The sequence below is a fragment of the Paroedura picta genome, chromosome 3, assembly GCF_049243985.1.
Source record: "Paroedura picta isolate Pp20150507F chromosome 3, Ppicta_v3.0, whole genome shotgun sequence".
Taxonomy (NCBI): Eukaryota; Metazoa; Chordata; class Lepidosauria; order Squamata; family Gekkonidae; genus Paroedura; species Paroedura picta.
This window is the reverse complement of record NC_135371.1, coordinates 14,568,948-14,585,142: the sequence shown is the minus strand read 5'-3', so window position 1 is coordinate 14,585,142 and position 16,195 is coordinate 14,568,948. Positions and strand designations below refer to the sequence as shown.

At 53.6% G+C, this 16,195-nt stretch overlaps 1 protein-coding gene across 1 annotated transcript in view; it reads left to right on the top strand.

The window, feature by feature from the left end:
* Positions 1 to 16,195, top strand: part of GABBR1 (gamma-aminobutyric acid type B receptor subunit 1) — a 154,253-nt gene that overhangs the window by 112,107 nt on the left and 25,951 nt on the right. The window contains exons 7-9 of the mRNA XM_077324812.1: positions 4,029 to 4,189; positions 9,341 to 9,475; positions 10,198 to 10,368. Coding sequence (XP_077180927.1) covers positions 4,029 to 4,189; positions 9,341 to 9,475; positions 10,198 to 10,368 — 467 coding nt within the window. The remainder of the gene's footprint in view (positions 1 to 4,028; positions 4,190 to 9,340; positions 9,476 to 10,197; positions 10,369 to 16,195) is intronic.

The window sequence follows — 16,195 nt, the reverse complement described above, 5'->3', positions numbered from 1 at the left end:
TTTCTTGCATGCATGCAGGCACACTTCAGGGGCAATCCTTGTGACACCATGGGAGAGGGCACACTTCAGGGGCAATCCTTGTGACACCATGGGAGAAGGCACACTTCAGGGGCACACCTTGTGACACCATGGGAGAACCTAGGGCATCCTGTTGGGTTTGCTTGCTCCTGCACGTCCCCTGCACAATACATACCTATCCAGCCCCCTCCCCCCAGTACTGCAAGGTGCTGTGGAATTTGCTGACCCAGGATGCAGTGATGGCCGCAGGCACAGAGGGATTTCAAAGAGGATTAGACATGGAGGACAGGTCTGTCAGAGGCTCCTCCACATGGTGACTCACTTTCAGAGGCTGGAAACCTGTGACTGCCAGGCACGCCTCAGCCTCTGTCTCTTGGTGTAGTGCCAACATGGTGCAGTTAGAAGTGATGGCTTCTAATATGGCCAGCTGGGTGACTTTGAGCTTGTCACAGCCCTGATAGTGCTGTTCTCACAGAGCAGCAATATCAGGGCTCCCTCAGCCTCACCTCCCTCACAGGGTGTCTGTTGTGGGGAGAGGAAAGGGAAGGCGATTGGAAGCCACTTTGAAACTCCTTCGGGGAGAGAAAAGCGGCATATAAGAACTAACTCTTCTTCAGTAATCTCAGGGCTCTCTCAGCCTCACCTCCCTCACAGGGTGTCTGTCGTGGGGAGAGGAAAGGTAAGGCGAATGAGACTCCTTCACATAGAGAAAAGTAGCATATAATAAGCAATTGCATTGAGCGTGGGGTTGGACTAGATGGCCTGTATGGCCCCTTCCAACCCCGTACTTCCATTATTCTCCTTGGTGTTGGCTTTCCAGAGTAACCGTTGAGGGAAAGGGTGCTGGAAGAGATGGAACATTGGTTCTGATCCAGCGAGGCTCCTTTTGATGTTTTTCGGCTCCTGCCACGCCTTCCCTCTCTAGTCCTGTTGGCCTTGTCATTGATCCTCCTTCCTCACCGTCTGTGGTGATCAATGTTCCTGGGGACCTGCATGACGGATGGAGGCAGGCAGCTGGACTGGGGATGGAAAGAGCCCCAGCTGCTCCAGCCCCCACAGCAGGTGAGACTCCGAGGCGGCCTCCCTAAAGCAGGAGAGAACTAGGGGCACCTTCCTGAGTGTCAGCGGAGCTAAGGTGGAGGCCTCATGTCAGAAGTGACCTTTCCTGTCAGTCGTCACCACTGCTGTAGAGTCTCGGAGTCTCTTTGGGGAGAAGGCAGGGAAAGCACGGACGGAATTAAGCTTGACCTGGAGACAGCGGAAAGATGCTAGAGGCTGCTTAGCAACCACTGCCGTTCATCCCCTTCCCAGGATGCTCTGCGGCTGGCCGTGTAGCCTTTGCAATAGCAACGGTTTGGCAAACCAGTTTGTATCTGGCCTTAACACCGGGCTACAAAACGGCCAGAGGCGGCTCTGTGCAGGTTGATTTCTCTGTGGGACAAACACGCTCCCTCCTCTTCCCAAGAAGAGGCTCTATTCGTAGCTTGGAGAAGAGGGCCATGGGGGTGGGGCGTCTGAGGGAGGCCTGGGAATCTCGGAGGCCTGGGAAACTCGGAGTCCAGACTTCCGGTTTCTCCAGATGAACCTCCGGGTGAGGCCTGGGATCAAGAGGTGACCAGTGGGCAGATGCAGGGAGCCCAAAAGTTCTGAGTTGCTCATTTCTGTTTCTGCTCCGCTTACAACGATGATGATCTTTTTTTTTTTTTTTTTTTTTGGCCTGCCCTTTCCACTCCCCAGGCCTCCGCGTCCCATCAGGGAGGTGAATGCCAGCGAGAGGCTGGGGAAAGTGCATTGATCCGCAGGGAAGCTCTTTTATTCTCGTTCCCGGCTTCCGTTCCTTTCCCCGCCACCTCCGCATGAGTCTGTGCCAGGAAAATGTCAGCAAGCAGCAGGGAGGGGAGCTGGTGACATACACCACCTCCTCCCCGTTTCCCCAAGCTGGGAAAAGAGCCGAGGACTTAAGGCTGAGAGTCCTCCCCACCACCACCACCACCACCACCACCACACAAATAAGCAGACACAGCATCCTTCTCACCAGCTGGGCTCCCCCTCCCGAGCCACCTAGGAATCCTGCCTCCCCAGGCCTTCCTTCCGCTAGGCCAGAAATCTCTGCTCCCTCCTCCCCTCCAGCTGCCCCACAATAGGGACCAAAGCGGATTGACTCTATCCAGCTCATTGTCGTAGGGCTCCCCGCTCTCTTCCGCTGCAGTGATCTTGAGAGTATCGGTTGCGGGGCTGGGAGCACGAGGAGCAACGGGGACACGGCTTCGCCTGCATGCGCGGCTGAGACTCTGTGGCCCATGCTCTGAGGGCTGTGAAGCCCTCTTGTTTCCTAAGCATTTTATTTTATTGGCTTTCTGTTAGCCGTGCCTGTTGCATCCTTGTCCCGATGTTCTCTGTCGCTCTCCTGGTGCAGCCGTACTTTCCTCTGTGTCAGCCAGGCAATCGGTCCCATCGATCGACCGTTCTTCTCTCCCATCCCCTATTCCCCCTGTTTGTAGCATCCGTTGCAGCGTCTCTGTGCCTTCTCTGTCTCTTCCACCTTCGCCACGCTTCTGAGTCTGGATCTCCAACTTTCCCCACCTTCCCTCTTCCAGCCACCTCTTCCTCCTCGGCTTCCCCATCAGCTCTTTCTCTGCTCTTCAATTGGTCGTGCTTTTCTCTGTTTTTCCGGCTTTGCCTAGCTCTCCATTCCTTCCTCTCCTTCTCTAAGGGACTCTGAGCTGTGCTCCAACCTCTCTTGCATTCATAGCTGCCCTTTCTCCATAAGGACCTAAGAAGAGCCCTGCTGAATTAGGCGACCGGTCCATCTAGCCCAACACCCTGTGTCATATAGCGGCCAACCGAGGCCTCCTATCTCTGGTGTTATAAGGCTTACTGCCTCTGAATGTGGAGGTTCCCTTTAGTCCCCTGGCTATCAGTCATTGAATCTGCCCTGCCCCCTTTAGAAGCTATCCATGCTAGAGGCCATCCTGATGAATTCCACACTTCACTCTTGCCCATCCTTGACCCATCGCCCATCCATGCCTCCATCTCCTTATTTTGACCTTCTAGGGATGCCACCCTCCAGGTGGGACCTGGAGATCCCCCGGAATTACAGCTCATCACCAGAAGGCAAAAATCATTTCCCCAGGAGAAAAGGGATGCTTTGGAGGGGGGGGGACTCTTGGCACTGTAACCCCCACTGAAGACCCCATTCTCCTGGGCTCCACCCCCAAATCTCCAGGAGTCCCCCAGTCTGGATCTGGCAACCCCCTGAGTCCTTTTCCTCCTCCATCCCTTTCTGCTTCTCTCTCACTTCGCAGTTCCCCGCTGCCTTTCCCTGACTGGACATCCTGTGGCCCCCTCTCCCACCATGCCTGCTCTGTCCTTCCCTCTCCCCCCACCCCATCCCCTGGAGCCTCCCCTCTCGCCCCCCCCCCGCCTCTTCCCTTGACAGCTCCCTCCCCTCCGGTGCCTCCTCCTCTCCTCGCCCCCTCCCCGCCGCCACTCCAGCACTTTCTTCCTCGCAGCCCCCCTCCCTCTCCCTCTCCCTGGGGGTCCGTCCCTCCCCCTGGCGGCGGGGTGGTGCGGTGGGCTCATTGCCATTCCCCCCGCGCCCTGGACAGCGGCGTTCCGCGCTGACATCAGCCCCCCCCCCCTCCTCCTCCTCCTCGCCCCCCCCCCCCCCCGGCTCTCTCGCTCGCTCGCTCGCTCGCTCACTGCAGCACCGACGCCGGGCAGCGCCATGGAGGAGCCGGCTCCGGCGCCCTCGCTGCCGCCGCGCAGTGCAGCCGCGCGCCTTGGCCAGCCCTGCCGTCGCCGCTCCCCGCAGCAGCAGCAGCAGCAGCCGGAGCAGCAGCCGGAGCCGGAGCAGCAGCCGCCGCGCTTCTTGCCCTGACCCCCGGCCGGCCGCGCCGCGCCACGCCGCCCCACGATGGCCCTGGCCGGCCCGCGCCCCGCCGGCGTCCCCCAGGCGGCCCTGCTGGTGCTCACGGGCTGGCTCTTGCTCTCTCCTCCGCTGGGCGCAGGCAAGAAGAGGCTGCACATCGGGGCGCTCTTCCCCATGACCGGCGGCTGGCCGGGGGGCCAAGCCTGCCTGCCCGCCGCTCAGATGGCCCTCGACGACGTCAACAGCCGCAGGGACATCCTGCCCGACTACGAGCTGCGCCTCGACTTCCGCGACAGCGAGGTGAGACACCTGCAGATAAGGTGGGATGCTGGGGAGGGGCGGGGGGGGGCTCTCCCGCACTCTCTCCCTCCCTCTCTCTCTCTCTTGGCATTGCAGAAGGAGGAGGGCAGATTGAGACCTGTGAGGGGTTTGGGGGTACACTTTTTTGGGGGGTCGGCTGCAGAGGTTGGTGACACCCATGGGTGCTATGCCTCGTGGCCACGCACAGCCGGCAAAGGGGGTGACTGGGAGACCTGTGAGGGGTTTGGGGGTACACTTTTGGGGGGGTTGGGGGGTTCGGCTGCAGAGGTTGGTGACACCCATGGGTGCTATGCCTCGTGGCCACGCACAGTTGGCGAAGGGGGTGACTGGGAGGTTGCTTGCTCTGCACCCCTCTTTGTCAGGGTCTCCGACAGAAACTCCGCCATGGATGGGACAGCCACAGGGGCTTGCAGAGCGCTGGCAGTGGAGCGGGTGGGGTGGCCCTTTCCTCCAGGATGCTCCTGTCTTCACTCACAAGAAGGGATGGCGGGACCTTGGAAATGGGCCTGGTGGTGGTGGGGCTCTGGCAATGGAGGGAGGAGGGTAAGGGGGTCCCCTGGTCCAGGCCGAGGGGGCTACGAGGCGAGGACTGAGGGAAACTCAGTGTACTTTCCATGCAGAGTACTTTTGCCAAGGGTTATTCTGAGCCAACACGACAGCAAGGTGGAAGGGGCCACAGAAGGAGGGCAGCCAGTGACATTAGGAACGTAGGAATGTGGGGAGGGGGGGGGAGAGTGAGGATCATGCAGCACCAGGAGAGTTCGTAGAGCATGATCAGGACATGAGCTGATCGGATGAGGCGCGCAAGAACACTTGAGGGAAGAGGCATCGTGAGGAAGAGAGTGGCACCGAGACTTTCAGCAGAGAATTAAGTGTGGATGGAATGAAGGGGCTAGAGGCACATTTTTAAGGGAGAGATGAGTCCGTATCAAGAGAGCGGGAGAGTGACCATCCAAGGACACTGGCAGGGAGGGGTGGGGGGATTTGGGAGGTAGGATTTGGGAGAGCCCTAAGAAGGATACGGTATTATTGTTATTTTAAAGGGCTGCATGCTCTGTGCTGGGATTTCCTGCTGCTAATAAGGAATAGTTGGAAGGATGGGTTGGCCGCGTTCTTTGTGATGTTTTGATGCAAGAGTGCCTGGTGGGCGGTGGGACGGAACGCCGGCCTGTAGTGACGGCCTGAGGGCGAGAGGTGGGCTGAGGTGGCCTCACTGCTGCAGTGACATGAGGGAGGAGGGAAGGCACCTCTAGGCCCCCACCAACCCAGATTCCCACCCGGTAGCACTGCTGTTGCGCTTGAGCTAGGATCACAGACAGAAATTCCCATCCCCTAGGGCTGGCGTCACGTTTAAATGTGTCCTTGGGCAAGGCAGACAGAGAGAGGGAGGGAGAATGTGTGTTTTTCTGGAAGGGGAGTGTGGTGGTGATGGGGTCTGAAATGTAAGATACGTCCAATCAGGGATGGAGTCAGAGGTGTGTAACACATAAGCGCTTTCTTAGAGAGACAGTTGCATTATGTCAATGCTTTTGACATGACTGACTGTGATCAGGCCTTTGAGTCCCCTTTAGTGGCAAATGTGCCTGCAGGATAGAGAGGTCAGGTCTCAGCCATCAGACACGTCCTCGGAATAGGACCAGAATTCTGTCAAACTCAATTGGGAAGACGAACATCACGGCATTTGTACTGTCCCTTCCCCTCCCCCCCCATGCATGCTTCCCCGTTATTCGTTTTCCTTCTTTCCTCCCTGAGCCTGTGGCGCACTTGGGCCTGCTTGGTGACCACCTCTTGCATGATTGCACCTGCCTTCACCTGTACATCCCAATATGCCTCCAATATGTGCATTTCTACCTGTTGACACCCCATCCAGCCCTTGGGCTCCGAGTCGGCTTTTCATTTGCGGTTTCCTGATCCCCAGGATGGTTGTGGCCCTCCAGATGTCCATGGACTACAATTCCCATGAGCCCCTGCCAGCAAACGCTGGCAGGGGCTCATGGGAATTGTAGTCCTTGGACATCTGGAGGGCCGCAGTTTGACCACCCCTGGTTCAGACCATCGGTGGACTCCATGCGACTGGTATCAAAATGTCCTGTGGGCAGGATTGGTGAGAGAAACCAAGGGGTGAGGGTGGAAAGGTGCTTGTAGACTGTCCTGAGGCCACATCTGTGGCCTTTTAGCCCTGGACACAGCGTCTACCTTTCACCACTAGGATGGGAAGGCAGTCCAGGTACCATTCCTGGCCTCCCAAGTAGCAGGAAATTGAACCACATTTTCCTTCAGGAGGTGGCAGGTGACTGTGAGAACTCTTTGTGGTCTTTTCTCAGAATTCCCTCACCCCCCCCCCCTTTTCAGTGGCAGATCCCCGTGGATTGGCCTTCTTTATATTGGGAAAGTTCAAGAGTTACAGAAGTGGGGGGCAGATTCCAAGAATGATCTCCACTGCAACACATTCAGGTTCCATGGCCAACGCCTCCCCTTTAGACCCTTGCACCGAATTTGGCATACTGGTTCCTCGTGCTCAGCTTTGGATCCATCTGCCCTCGTGAGCACACGTGCTCTCCTGTTTTCTGTCTGTCCCCCACATTCATGCTGGAACCTGCTTCTCCGCATCCTTCAAGTTCCCGGCTTTTCATGCTGTCCGCTGCATCTGTTACCCACGTTCCTTTGCTTCCTTGTCCCGGTGTGCTCACCTCTGACACGGTGCCTTATCCACAAGGCAGAAGGCGTCTTCGTTGACATGCCTTGCTTCATTCCCTCGTCCTCAGTGACTATCTCCACAAACATTTCTTCTGCATCTCTATCCAGCCCCCCCCGCCCCCCTTTCCATCCATTCCAGAATTCAACCACCTGTCCATCAACCATAGCCTCGGTCCGATCTGTCTACCTGGCCATCTGTCCCTCCTCCCACGCCAGCGTAGCCCCTCTTCCCCGCCGTGGCTGCCCTTTTCCTCTCACTCTCCCTCCTGCTTGCGCTGCCCTGTGCTTCCCAGTCACCCCCCTACCCCACGTTCCCTTTGTTCCCTCCCTATTGAAGCCCCGCTCCCCGGCGCTGACAGGTTGCCGTGGCAGCGCCTGCCGATGGGGTTGCCATGGAAACTGATCCTCTTTCCCGGGCGGCGATGCCCTGAATAATTCATCATCCCCTTGCGGTGGCGGCCCACAGCCAGGAGCAGGATCCAGGATCGGAGAGGCGGTGGGAGAGCGGAGGGTGGGATGGCTGGCACCTTGGTCCAGAGAGAGAGAGAGAGACGGCCGGGCAGGGGTCAGCCGGAGCGTGGGGAGGCAGGAGCCATCTTTAGATGGAAGGGGAGGCGCAAAAAAGGGCATTTGTGGGGAGCAGAGGGTAAATTGACAGCTCTGTTGGCACCAGCACCCTTGCCCGCTGTTGGGAATGCCAGGCAGTCATCTGTTCTGTGCTTAGGGCTGCCTTCTGCCGTACCCCCCGCAGGATCCGATGGAGGCTGTTAGCTATGATGGCTAAGAATGGAATCTCCTTTTTCCCAGTCAGCATCTCCGATTGCGGAGGCCAGGGAGAGACAGAGGGGAGGCAGTCTCTCACCATGCCCATCTTGGGAGCTTTGTGGGACAAGACACTCTTGGGGGGAAATGTCCCCGATTAGCTGGACCTTTTGGTCTTCTCCACATCGCAACCCCCAGTCTTCCTTGCGGGTCTCCCGTCCCAGGACTGGCTGTGGCCAACTCCAGTTAGCTCCCAAGCCTAGATGATGCCAGCGCTTTCTCCTTCTCCTTTGAGAAAACAGTGACCTCTTGTCAACTCTGCCCCCTTGCATGCTGGCTGCCCAGGAGAAGATGAAGAGTTGTTTCTTATATGCCACTTTTCTCTACCCGAAGGAGTCTCAAAGAGGCATACAATAACCTTCATTCCTCTCCCCACCTCTCCCTTCCTCTCCCCTGTGAGGGAGGTGAGGCTGAGAGAGCCCTGAGATTACAGAAGAAGAAGAGCTGGTTCTTATAGGCTGCTTTTCTCTACCCAAAGGAAGCTCAAAGTGGCTTAAAATCACCTTCCCTTCCTCTCCCCACAACAGACACCCTGTGAGGGAGGTGAGGCTGAGAGAGCCCTGAGATTACTGAAGAAGAGTTGGTTCTTATAGGCTGCTTTTCTCTACCCGAAGGAGGCTCAAAGTGGCTTAAAATCACCTTCCCTTCCTCTCCCCACTACAGACACCCTGTGAGGTGGGTTAGGCTGAGAGAGGATCAGACAGAACAGCTTTATCAGGGCTGTGGGGAGCCCACCGTCCCCTGCTAGCAGTCTAGTCCGTTCAATCTCCTTTTTCTCACCTCTGTCCAAATCAAGTTGAACAGTTCATCGGACGAGGATCCTGGCCAAACAGTTCTTGTTCCGTTCCTTGGATCTGGGCTTAGGCCACTCAAGAGCTGTACAGGATCCCTGTTGTTAATTTTTTTTTCTTTCTGGGCAGGAATAATTCATTTGGAAAGAGGAATGAGGATCACAGAGTGTGGAGGGACGGCACCTGTGGGCCTTGCATAAGCTGAATTTAGTGGATACCTAGCTGGGAGACAGCCAGGGGAAACCCCTGTGTGCCCCCTGAAGCTCTTTAATGGGGAAAAGGTGGGGACAGGAATCTTCTAATAAATAAAGGTGTGGTTTGATCCCTGCAATACTTCCACTATTTGTCAAGATACCTTCTTCCTCTCCATACCGCTAGCAGATCCATCTGCATCTCATTCCACGTCACTGTGCCTGAATTTCCAAGGCCATCTCGCTCTTCCGTGTCTCTTGTATGCTACCTGCTTGATAAGCAATGACCCATCCTTCCATTCCTTACTTAATATCAGTTGCCACTGGGCTCTCTACGGCAGGGGTAGCCAACCTGTGGTCCTCCAGATGTCCATGGACTACAATTCCCATGAATTGTATGTCCATGGACTACATGGGAATTGTAGTCCATGAACCTCTGGAGGACCACAGGTTGACTACCCCTGCTCTACGGTATCTGGCTCTAAAATTCACAAGTACTAAAAAGGACAGTGGCCTTTCCTAGGAACATCTGGATTTATTCTGAGTGGGAAGTCCATGGGACCGGGGCTGACGAGATATAAGTCGCAGTCTTTGGGGTGTGATTGGCCAATTTCTCTTTCCCCCTGCAGTGCGAACCTGGTGTGGCCACCAAATTCCTGTACGAACTGCTCTACAATGACCCCATCAAGATCGTCCTTATGCCGGGCTGCAGCAGCGTTTCCACCCTGGTGGCTGAGGCTGCACGCATGTGGAACCTCATTGTGGTGAGCATCTCGCATGTCTTGTCTGTGCAGTGACAACGGGAGGCACAAGTCTCGGCTGGTGTCAGAGCTCAATGGTGCGAATTATTTCTTTCCTGGAACTGTGTGACTCAAATGCCGGGAGCATGAGCAGAATTATTTCGGTGCTGTTTGCCCAGCCTCTTAGGCAGGGGTAGTCAAACTGCGGCCCTCCAGATGTCCATGGACTACAATTCCCATGAGCCCCTGCTGGCAGGGGCTCATGGGAATTGTAGTCCATGGACATCTGGAGGGCCGCAGTTTGACTACCCCTGCTCTTAGGGGATGGGTTTTTTTTTTAAATTAAACAAGCCTCCAAAGTATCTCAGTCCTGGCATGGTGCAATTTCAGAATTAAGTCCTGGGGTGGGAAGAAAGAAAGCAGAGCCTGTGGCTTAGTGGTTGAGTGCATGCCTTGCATACAAGAAGTCTCAGGTTCAATCCTGGCCATCTCCAGTTAGAGAATCAGCTAGTAGGTGATGTGGAATTATTTTATATTTGGGGATAGGGCCAGATTATATCTACTATCACTAAATCAGGCATGTAGGAACAGGGTAAGGAGGAGCCTTTGTCCCAAAGTGAGACAACCCTACTGTTGTAATTATGCTGGGTTTGCAGGTTGCTGGGACGGGTGGATCTGAGGTTGAGCAGGCCCCTCTGCAGACCTCTCACCCTTTTCCTTACTCATCTGTGCCTCTTTCCTTCCAGCTGTCCTACGGCTCCAGCTCACCGGCGCTTTCCAACCGCCAGCGTTTCCCCACCTTCTTCCGCACGCATCCCTCGGCCACGCTCCACAACCCCACCCGGGTGCAGCTCTTCAAAAAGTGGGGCTGGACCAAAATCGCCACCATTCAGCAGACCACGGAGGTCTTCACCTCGGTATGGAGCCCCCGCCCTGGACCTAGCCTCGACAGTCACCTTTCACACATTCTGCAGTGTCCAAGAGGCCCCTGAATTGTATTTAGAGCACTGGTTCTCCACTGTATTAACTGGTGACACTGGGCGGGGGTTGTTAACTGTCCTTGCATTCTGTCGCTCCTTTTGATCATATCTGGCTTTGTCCTGGGACTATTGGCAAAATGGTGGAACGTGGCCACTCACAGATAAGGCAGGGGTTTCTGCATATTCTTGGGATATGCCAGGAATGCCCAATAGTAGTGCTTTGTTAATTTTTGAAACGGGAAAGGAACACGCTGTTAAAAGGACTGAGCTTATTTATTGGCCAACTTTGGTGTAGTCGTTAGGAGTGCGGACTTCTAATCTGGTGAGCCAGGTTCCATTCTAATCTGGGTGACCTTGGGCTCACCACAGCACTGATAGAGCTGTTCTGACGGAGCAGGAATATCAGGGCTCTCTCAGCCTCACCCACCTCACAGGGTGTCTGTTGTGGGGAGGGGAAAGGGAAGGTGACTGTAAGCTGCTTTGAGACTCCTTTGGGTAGAGAAAAGCGGCATATAAGAACCAACTCCTCTACTACTACTTCTTCTTCTTCTTCAATTTGAAGGCAATAGACTGTCATTGGGAGCAGAAATGGAGAACAAGAAGGAATTGAGGTGCTGGAGTACAGCTTAAAGTGTCCTGAAGAGAAGGATGAATGTTGGGGTCTTCATGCCCCACTGCATACCCTAACATTTACTTTCCCCTACAGTCCAGGGTGCTGTACCCTTTTAAGGGCTTTGACCCTTCTTGAGGGGGAAAAGAGCCCAGGAGAAGGGAATGCATTAAGATCAGAGGAAGAGGAACTGCTCTGGGCCTCGTTAACGCCCCCTCCCCTCTCACAAAATTATAACTCTGAAAGGGGCAGTGCCTTCGACTGCTAGAAGTACGCCTGCCCAAACCCAGTTGCCAGTCTCCCCAGCTCCCTCTTTGATTCAGTACTGGTGAGATTCTGGGCCTGTTGAACTGTTTCCTGCTATATATAAGACAGTTCCAATGATAGACTGAAAGAGAATCATAGAGTTGGAAGGGACCTCCAGGGTCATGTAGTCCATCCCCCTGCACTGGGGGGCTCAGTGAACAGGAAGTTACTTGTTACCCCCCACCACCACCATCCCCAGAACTTGCTGTTGTGCGACAGGAGGGGGGCTTGCCCAGTCACTCCCTCCCTCTATGGTTGCTTAGCCCTGCCATCTTCCCAGCTGTCCAAATAAATGAGGAGCACATGGGGTCAGAGTTGAGTGGGGCTGAGCCTCCCCCTCGCCTCTGATATGGGGGTCTCCAGGGGCAGGGGCAGCTTTGCCCTGATAGCAATAATGTCCCTGGGTGCATCCCTTTAATTGGTTCCCGTTTAAGTAAATGGCTGCTATTCATCACGGCGTAGAAAAGTAAGATGCCGCCTTGGGAAGCACAGCTTGTTACCCTCTGTCCTTGGACTGGTGCCAGACCCAACAGGCTGGCAGGGATCCCACAGGGAACATGGAGAGATGTGCAGGCCGACCTGCCATAGACACATTTGCTTATGTAACGGTGGGCTACTCGCTGATAAACAATGGGCTAACTAACCATCAGGACCCTGTTGTGATTGTTTGACTGAGACTCCTAGCAAGCTTGGTGCCCCTTCGTGTATAGAACAAGGGATTTGTCACAGACCTTTGGCATCCTGTGCAATCCCTGTTGGTTGGTTTGAGGTTTGGAAATTCAGAATCCCCCAAGCTGCTAGGCCTCCAGGTTTTCCAGGGGGAAAAGACTGGGAAGGCAGGCAGGAAATCTCTGTTGAAGTTTGAAAAACGAAAGGTGACCTTGAAAAAGCTTCTGGGGAACAGAAAAGGACTCGGTTGCCTGTTGCAAATCCGCACACCCCCTTCCTTGTCCCTTGTCCAACCAGCTGTTTCTATCCTCTTCCCTTGCTCTTTATCTCCAGTTTCCACACCAGAATGTTTCAGATTGGCGGGAACTGGCAATCTGTTCTGCGAAGAAATTATGCATGCTGATTTATTCCATGGGCACGCAGTGGGTTGATTAGGAGATTAGTGTTTGTTTCCCCAGGGCGCATTACATGGCCTCACCGTCCCGGTGAAAGGATCAGAAGGGGTTGTTAAGTCTAATGGGACTGATTTTATGAATTCTCCCCCCCCCGCACCCTTCCCCCCCCCAGCCTTTAGCAGGCTTTCAAAATGTCCATCTCACCCAGTGCAAGGGCCTGTCTTCCATCCCCTCTAACACACTAGTTAACTTCTTGTTGATGTTCAATTTGACAGTAAAGCAAAGTCCTGCTTATGCTATTGTGAATCAGCTCTAACAATCCTCTCTTTATCCTATGTATGGAGGGGCAGCAGGGCATTCATGGCTGCCCCTGGGACCTGAGGTCTAGAGCTCCACCCGTAGGTTTGCCAGCTCTATGTTGGGAAATACCTTGAGACTTTGGGATGGAGCCTGGAGTGTGCGGAATTTAGGGTGGGGAGGGGCTGCAGTGGAGTCTAAGGTGATGGAGTCCCCCTTCCAAAGCAGCCATTTCCTCCAGGGGAACTGATCTCTTAAGTCTAGAGATGAGCTATAATTCCAGGAGACTGGTAGCCCTGTCCACACTAGAATCCTGGGAGTGAAGTTTGGTGTAGTGATTAGGAGCGCAGACTTCTAATCTGGCGAGCCAGGTTCGATTCTGCACTCCCCCACATGCAGCCAGCTGGGTGACCTTGGGCTTCTCACAGCACTGAAAAAGCTGTTCTGACCGAGCAGTGATATCAGGGCTCTCTCAGCCTCACCCACCCCACAGGGTGTCTGTTGTGGGGAGAGGAAAGGGAAGGCGACTGTAAGCTGTTTTGAGACTCCTTCGGGTAGAGAAAAGAGGCATGTAAGAACCAACTCTTCTTCTTCTTCTTCTGATCCTGATCATGACCCAGGCGTCTTGTAAACCTGACATAGGATAAGGAGGAGAACAAGTTGACCAGTATAAAAAACATGCAGGAAACTGCTATATTTTAAAAACCGAGCCGCTTGTTTGCACCCTGAAGTTTCCCAGGTTCAATCCCTGGCCACTCCAGTGGAAGGATCTTCAGCAGGAGATACAGAGAAAGAGCCTCCTCGCCTGCAACCTTATGAGCTGCGGCCAAAAAAAAAAAAAGAGAGAGAACGTACAATACGGAGCTGGGTGGATCAATGTCCTGGTTCAGTGTTAGCATGTTCATCGTACTGTGATTGTATTTACCTTCTATGCAGATTGTCCTCTAGAGCAGCGGTCCCCAACCTTTTTCTGGCTGGGGACCGCAAGCTTGCGGCCCGGGGAAGTTTTTTACTGTGGGGGGGCGGGGAGAGGGAACCGCAGCCCGGCGCCCTGGCCTTCGTGGCCCGGCAGCGGGCCGCAGACTGCAGGTTGGGGACCACTGCTCTAGAGAGCCAGATTTGAGTTTGACAGCACCTTAAAGACCAACAAGTGTCCAGGATATAAGCTTTCACAAGTCAAAGTACTTTGATTCCCAAAAGGGTACAACCTGAAAATCTTGTCGTCTCCAGGGTCCTGCTGGGTCCTCCAGGGTCCTCCAGGGTCCTTGTTCTTTTACTGCAGCTCAATATGGCTGCTCACCTGAAACTCTACCGTAAAGAGTAATGTCAGGCCCTCAGAACCTCAAATACCCATCCTTAGGAGCTTACAATCTGAACCTAGACAGCAGGGTGGATAGTGAGTTAGCAGAAGGGACCGTTTAGGAAAGAGAAATAAGGCAACATCCAGGGATGCCATTAGTATGCCTGTAGGCTGCTCTCTCTTTCAGACGCACATTTGAGAGGCCTTTTTCTCCCCACTGAATCTTAATAAATGTCATCTGAGATCTCCGTTAAGTGCTACTTCTCTCCAAGATGTCCTGAGAAGAATTGCCATTTGTAGGGAAATTGCACAGATGACACTGGGGAAGAAGTGGAGCCTTTCCACCAGCTGTGTTCCCAGTGTCCGTCACATTAATGCAAATGCTAAGCAAATGAGGCTATTTTTGTGTGAACTGTGATCGGCAAATGGGCTGTAGCCCTCCATCTCATCATGGTACATTTCCACTGTCTTCCCTCCGGGCTCAGCAATTCTTCCGATTGCTAGATTATGTCCTTTAACCTTGGTCTTTAACCAGAATCTTTCAGGAATGCATATGACCGGAGTTGCACAGTGGGAACCAGAGTGTCACTTTTGACGAACTGTAGATGTACTGCTGTTCTAGAAGAAGTTGGTTCTTATATGCCGCTTTTCTTTACCCGAAGGGGTCTCAAAGCGGCTTACAATCGCCTTCCCTTTCCTCTCCCCACAACAGACACCCTGTGAGGTGGGTGAGGCTGAGAGAGCCCTGATATTACTGAAGAAGAAGAGTTTGTTCTTATATGCCCCTTTTCTCTACCCGAAGGAGTCTCAAAGCGGCTTACAATCACCTTCCCTTGCTAGCTTGGTATATAAGGCAGCTCCCTACAGTTACATTGAAAGATGCTCAGAGATTTAAGTACACTCAATGTCATTGCTCTGAAGCCTGTTGAAGTCTTTATGCTGGATTGTGACCCAAGTGTCTAGTCCTTATGGCTGCAAGAAAAGAAGGACTTAGACTGTCGCCCCCTGGGACACCTTCAGTTTCTCCTTGGAAGTATTGTTTGTTTCAAAACAGGCAATATGCCAGAAGATCCGTGGTTGGATCCATCCATTGTTTTTAAGATGCAGATGTCAGGGCCTTGTTCGGATTGGGAGGGCCTCACGGGGCAGGGAGGATGAAGCGGTTTCATTCTCTCCCCGGTGCACTTTCACCAGTTGACTCCCATCCCCATTAGCTCTAAAAAAGAAAATGGTAGGAAAAGGGAAGGCAGTCAAAGGTGCACCATCTTTTTTCCTTTTAGGTCAAATTATAGCTTGGGGAAAGGTGGTTTTGGGTGCCAAAATTCCACACGTATGAGTGTGTGTAAAAGAGTTAAACTTCATCCATTCTTGCCCCCCTCCAGCTGCCTCCCTCCAAGCAGGGACCCTGACTATGGATGTTAACGTTTTTTAAATTATGGGGAGATCCAGTCATGGAGCACCCAGTGCCTTGGCTGTTTTGATGCATGTCTTTGTCTGTTATTTATAACCTGGTTTCATCGTCTGTGTGATGGCTGGTGCTGCTGAAATATGTATGGTTTTTCTTATTACAAAAACAAGGAAAAGGGGGCAACAACATAGGAAGGATTCGCCTTCCAGTGATCTTAGGGAGAACCTTCACTTAACGCAGCAGCTCCAGTTCCCTTCCTGCCGTTCCTAATCCCTCTCTCCAAGCCTGGCATCTCCCCTGCCCACCACTTTCCATCTTTAGTTCCCTTCTGTTGTCTGCAAAAATTACCTTGTTAGTGTCATTTTACTGATCTAACTGCTTCTAATTGCAGGACATGGATGCATTTTCCATTTATACAGTTTGGTTTTCTTTAAATGCGGGACTGCAGTCCCCCACCCTCCCATGAGCTCAAACATTATTTCACCACAGTGTTCACCTTGAATCCTGCCTCTACACAGGTCCCCATTCTTTGCTGCTACCCTAAAAGCACAAGTTTATCTGGGGGTGGGCATGCTTTGTGCTGAAGGTCAGTTCCCATTTTCTGGCAAGCTTTTCAGAGCTCCAGTCCCATGAAAAATGACGACACCCAAACACGTTTCTGAGATTTTACAGAGCACTCCTCCACATTTTCAAGTTTAGATCGGTCATGGGGACCAGAATTTTTTCACAAATCAAAAACTGAAGTTTAGTGACAAGTTGCATATTCTCACAGGTGTGAA